General features: G+C 39.5%; 1 protein-coding gene across 2 annotated transcripts in view; it reads right to left on the bottom strand.

Moving 5' to 3' along the window:
- Positions 1-5,968, bottom strand: part of LOC109521293 (phospholipid phosphatase-related protein type 4-like) — a 67,702-nt gene that overhangs the window by 4,226 nt on the left and 57,508 nt on the right. For both annotated transcript variants that reach the window (XM_019879077.1, XM_019879076.1), the window contains one exon: positions 1,888-2,488. In XM_019879077.1, the coding sequence (XP_019734636.1) occupies positions 1,888-2,488 (601 nt within the window). The remainder of the gene's footprint in view (positions 1-1,887; positions 2,489-5,968) is intronic.

The following is a 5,968-nucleotide window of genomic DNA, read 5'->3' as shown; positions in this document are numbered from 1 at the left end:
AGATGACGACTGACAGAACCCTTTCTACGATGGAACTTTCCTGTACGACTGAGAGCCTCCACAAGCAAGCTCACGGCATGAAACTAAGATTTAAAGGTGGAATTAACCTTGCAGCAGTGGTGTAGTGCATGTAGGACAATTGGTGCCGTTGTTAAATCCACCTTCTTTCACCTTAGACAGCTGGCCAAAGTAAAACCTCTCCTCTCTCATGAACACTTTGAGACAGTAATTCATGCCTTTGTCACATCCCGGCTCGATTACTGCAATGCCCTTTACTTTGGAGTCAACCAGTCCTCCATTAAGCGTCTCCAGCTGGTCCAGAATGCCGCTGCTCGCCTCTTGACCGGTACTCGTAAGAGGGAGCACATAACTCCTAATCTCTAAATAACCTTGCGCCACCTTACCTCTCTGAGCTCATCCGCCCCTACACACCTGCCCGGCGCCTCAGGTCTGCGGACCAGAAATTATTAGAAGTACCAAGAACTAAACTGAGGCTCAGAGGGGATCGAGCCTTTTCTGTTGCTGGTCCCTCTCTCTGGAATGACCTCCCACTGAACATTCGGCAAGCCTCCTCGCTGCCCATCTTCAAAACCCGCCTCAAAACTCACTTGTATTCTTTGGCATTTGACTCAGCATGACTTAGATTGTTCTTGGTTTTGCTGTTCGGTGCTTTCTACTGTTTTTATTACCGATTTGCTTTACTGTTTGTTGTATATGTTAAATTGCTCCATGTACAGCACCTTGTATGCAGCGATGGCTGTTTGAAAGTGCTCTATAAATACAGTTGAGTTGAGTTAGTTGAGTTGAGTTGAGTTGAGGACAGCTTAGACAGGAAGAGGTAATACTCGCTTGAGACTATTACAATACAATTGGCCGATGAGGTCAGGATCCTGTTCTTGTGTGTCTCCAGCAGGTGACGGTGGAGGGCTTTCCCTCCAGCATGCACTTCTGCTGCCAATTTGATCATCAATTTATGACAATTATTTAAGGAATTCCCAAGCGCTAATTCTTCATCGGATTATTGACCTCGTTGCTGCTCTTGCTCAAGTGTTGTTTTCTAGACCTCTTGATCTCATCATTGTTTTGCTCTCGAGTCTCTCGCCTTTTAAGTATTTACATGTATCTTATTTTGTCTTTGATCTTGCTCATGTTTTTGTTTCGTCTCGTGATTTTGTTTATATACTCAGATTTGCTATTTCCTTGCCTTTGCAAGGGTTTTTTTCAATGTATTGTTTTTCCTTGTTCTTTTTGACCAGCGATTTCTGTTTATTCTCTGTTGGTGCGCTTTTGTTATTAAATACATACATGATTTTTTTTTTAATGGATCTTGTTTGTGTCGATGTTTCCTCTTCCAGCTGGGTGCTTTAAAAAGGAGCAGGCTTGGCAAATGCGAACGAAGATTTAGCCCACCACTTGGGTTGGTGATGATTCGGGTGATGGACCCCTGCTATACAGGGGGTTTTATGCAGACACTCAACTCACTAACTCACATAGTTCAGTTCAATCACTGTATGTGAAAATGAATGGTTAGTAGCTATCAAATACCTTTTTTGAGGTGGTATCTTGCTTTGTAGAAGGAAAGTATTATTTAAAAAGAAAAAAGTAGTGTTAGAGTCAGTTGTGCTTAAACAATATAATTCCCTTTTATTCGCCATAATTTTGGAATTTTGATGAAGCTATCTTCAAATGTTGCTCGAATGAAAGTGATTTTTAAAAAAAAATGTATATTTTATTGTTCAAAAATTTGTCATATACTACCACATATAACAGAAAAAAGTACTGAAATTGGTACCGTTGAGTATCGGTTTTGATTCCCAAAGAATCAGAACAGACAGAATAGTTAGATTAATTAGAGCTGTTTCAATAGGAATAAAAATCAATAATCACCTGCATGAGTCGAGGCTGACCTCCTGCACTGAGAGGTCTGCAAGGGATCGTGGTCTTTTCCGCAACTCTCATCCATTTCTGTTTAGCAGATCCAACCATATCAAAAGTGCTGTCTTCCGATTCACTCTCCTGATCCTTGGTAGTAGAATTTTCCTCCTCAGGAATGTGAACTAATTGAGAAGATCCAGGACGAGACTGAATAACCATTCTTGGTCCAGCGGCAAAGCTAGTTCCTCCATTCTGGGTCAGGGTATTTTTATTGGCTATAGGAACACAGCTTGCAGCTATTTTTATGTAAGAGGTTGGGATGTGGGCTCCAACTTCCTGGCCAGTGGCTGAAGGGAGGTGGGTTAGACTGTGGACCTCAGTGTCCAAACCTATGGCAGATGATTCAGATGAGTAGTGGAGTTGCACATCTCTTTGAGGAGACAAGGAAGCGGGTTTTATGCCATCCATGGCCTGGAGGGACAGCTTTCTCTTGTCATTTTTATTCTTCCACTGGCTGAGGAGTTGCTTAGATCTGGTTGAATCCATTGAGGTATGGATAGAGGCATGACGCCTTGGAATGCGACATCCCTCCAATGATGAGCCACCATGGGACCTGGAGGCGTACGCAAAACAACCTTGTATATGTATATATAAACTAGGAACTAAAGCAGCAATCAAAGATGAATGATGAACGCAGAGTATGATTCTTGAACTCGCCAAGTACTGTCTTCCGAAGAACATACGCGATAATGCTCTTCCTAAGAACGCGAGTCTCTTTCTAAATTGAAATGGACTTCTCCCCACGACTCTCATGTACTGTGTTTCGCACGAAATGCAACCGGTGCATCTTTGATTTAAGCTAACTGACAATAACAAACTTGGGTATTCTATGCATACTTGTTTTATGCCCATTTTCTATTGGAACAAAATATTTGGTTTATGCGTATTTTCAATTGGAACAGGCTAATTGGTTAATACATATTTTCAATTGGAACAGGATAATTGGCTAATGAGTATTTTCAATTGGAACTCTTCCTAAGAACGCGAGTCTCTTTCTAAATTGAAATGGACTTCTCCCCACGACTCTCATGTACTGTGTTTCGCACGAAATGCAACCGGTGCATCTTTGATTCAAGCTAACTGACAATAACAAACTTGGGTATTCTATGCATACTTGTTATGATAATTGGTTAATGCGTATTTTCAATAGGAACAGTACTTGGGCCGCGACTGGACAAGGATAAGACATAAGAAAGCAAATTGAGAAATGCTAAGGACTCTCTGTAGCATGAAAAAAGGTCACTCTAACAGACATGGGCTGGCTCAAAATGTGGCAGGATACAAGACGGTCTGACAAAGGATAGCAGTATATGCAGACTACTGATACCAAAGAATGGGACAGAAAATCACCACAATGAAGAGACACAATGGCAGGAATCAAACATTATGTAAATAAGAGGAAACAATTACGATAATGTAAAATATGATATGACAACATGGACAACGACAGGACTAAAAAACATAATTTGCCATAAATGACGAGACATGACACTGCAGCACTTAAAACAAATCAAATCTCAACCTAGTAAATACATATGCAAGTATATCTAACGAGGATCTTAATTTGAATTACTAACACCGATTTATAATATATCATTTATCATTTTTATCATAAAAAAATTCAACAGATTTATACAATCTACAACTTTCAACTTCGAAAACAACTTTCAGCTACAACATCAACTTCTGTTTCAACATTCAGCTCAGTTTTTTTCAGCCTCAAATTCACTCCACTTAATTCAACTTTACCAAGTGTAAATACGGCATGAAAATGTCACTTTCAGGTCACTAAACCAGCCCAAAGCTTGCAAGAAAGCAACTAAAGTGGGCTATTATTCATTTTAAACTCCCTTGGTCATGTGCACTGACCAGGTTGATGGATGATTGTATAATCCAGAAAATATTAATCGAATGTGTATATTACAGTGTGGAAAGGGCAAGTCGGGTGTGGTATCAAAAGGCCTGGATCATGCTAGTTTCAGCTTTACACAGTTAACTATAGTCCTATAAATTATTATATATTGTCATCCTCTTAAAATAATGGCCTAAGTCAAATTTTGACTTTTTTTTTTTTTTTTGCCTTCAAAATCTGCTCAGGATGCTGGCCAACTTTGCTAAAATTGGTTGCCTCCGTAATTAAACAGATAATTAAATTCTAGGCCATTTTTTGTGTTTTCTGAAAAAATGTGTAAAAATCACCAATTATTTTAAGGTGACGACGGTACCTTTGGCACAATGGCGATCTAGTGCTACAATGCTCATCTTGCCTTCTTAGTGGTTAAATCAGGTTTAAGGTTTCTTTTTTTTTTCAGACAATGGTCTTTTTTAGTGAAGAGAAAAACTCATACCTATCTGACAGTTTCAGCTGTCACTTCAGCCTTCGTTGGAGCTGTCACTGCTTCCTTGTGACATGTCTTAAAAACAAGGAAGAAGTGACACCTCCGACAAAGGCTAAAGTGACAGCCAAAACAGTCTGCTACATAAGAATTTTTCTCTTCACTCAAAAGATCATTGTCTGGAAAAAAAAGAAGCCTTAAACCTAATCTAACAATGGCGATGTAATTTCTTATGAAGTATGTTGTTTTGGTGGCCATTTTTCTAACTCAGAATTAAGGCACCTGGCTCACTAAAACCTGCCTCTCCTCGTGAGGCTGCCGCGACCCTTTCATGACGTCCTAAAGCTGGCTACTGCACTCACCACCCACCAAATAGCAAATAGTAATGAAGTCGTATAAGTATATATGTGCTGTATAAGATTGAGGACCCAATCCTTTTTTGGGATTGGACGGAGCTGGTGCTTAGACAGCAGGAATGAGCAAGAATGCTGAGACATGGGTTAACGGAGGAAAACATTACTTTGGAGGTGTTTTGGGTGAGGAATTATTTTAACATATTTAAAATCTAAACCCCCCAAAAATGTTCATTTTGCATTCTACAGGCCCTTTAATACATACTTAAATAAGACTGGACTTGTGTCAAGAATTTGATTACAGAGAGGTCAAGATGATAATTGACTTAAGAGCGCAAAGAAACAAAAAGATGATCCAACGCAATGGGTGCTAACCTGCTGTTAAACACTATCTAAGAATATGACGATGAAAAAGAAGATACACGGGCATCTTAAAAGTTTTTGTCTAATGCCATTTCAAAGATGAAGAATAAGAAGATGAGTAGAAAAACATTTTATTAACAAAAATACATGACGAGAAAACTACAAAGTCAAACTTATTCAGCGAAGGATAGCACAGAAACAGCAATGTTAAACAACAGGATTAAATAAGACTGGACTTGTGTCAAGAATTTGATTATAGAGAGGTCAAGATGATAAATGACTTAAGAGCGCAAAGAAACAAAAAGATGCCGGTAATCTAACGCAATGGGTGCTAACCTGCTGTTAAACACTATCTAAGAATATGACGATGAAAAAGAAGATACACGGGCATCTTAAAAGTTTTTGTCTAATGCCATTTCAAAGATGAAGAATAAGAAGATGAGTAGAAAAACATTTTATTAACAAAAATACATGACGAGAAAACTACAAAGTCAAACTTATTCAGCGAAGGATAGCACAGAAACAGCAATGTTAAACAACAGGAGACAGAGATGCCACGTTGGGGAGTTTTTATATTTGCATTTGTATCTGTGAAATTCATTAATGGGCATTCTCTGGTTCGTTACACACTAAATTTGAGAAATAGCGACACCTACTTTGGCTGCCTCCTGGACAAATTATTGTATTTTTGCTGCAGGTGTTTTCCACCAACCTCAAATCAACGGCCTTGGTATTCTTCTGAGAATCTGTGGACGATTTTGGTTTTTCTCTTCGGTAATCAGTGGCGGTCCCTCAGGGCCAGCAAGGCCTTCTCTGCTGGCCTAAACATTCTCAGAAAAGTACTTTTCTGAGAATGTTTAGGCCAGCAGAGAAGGCCTTGCTGGCCCTGAGGGACCGCCACTGATTACCGAAGAGAAAAACCAAAATCGTCCACAGATTCTCAGAAGAATACCAAGGCCGTTGATTTGAGGTTGGATGAAA

Source organism: Hippocampus comes, unplaced genomic scaffold (genome assembly GCF_001891065.2).
Source record: "Hippocampus comes isolate QL1 unplaced genomic scaffold, H_comes_QL1_v1.1 scaffold85, whole genome shotgun sequence".
NCBI classification, from domain to species: domain Eukaryota; kingdom Metazoa; phylum Chordata; class Actinopteri; order Syngnathiformes; family Syngnathidae; genus Hippocampus; species Hippocampus comes.
The sequence above is the reverse complement of the archived record's forward strand: the minus strand, read 5'-3'. Positions and strand labels throughout refer to the sequence as shown.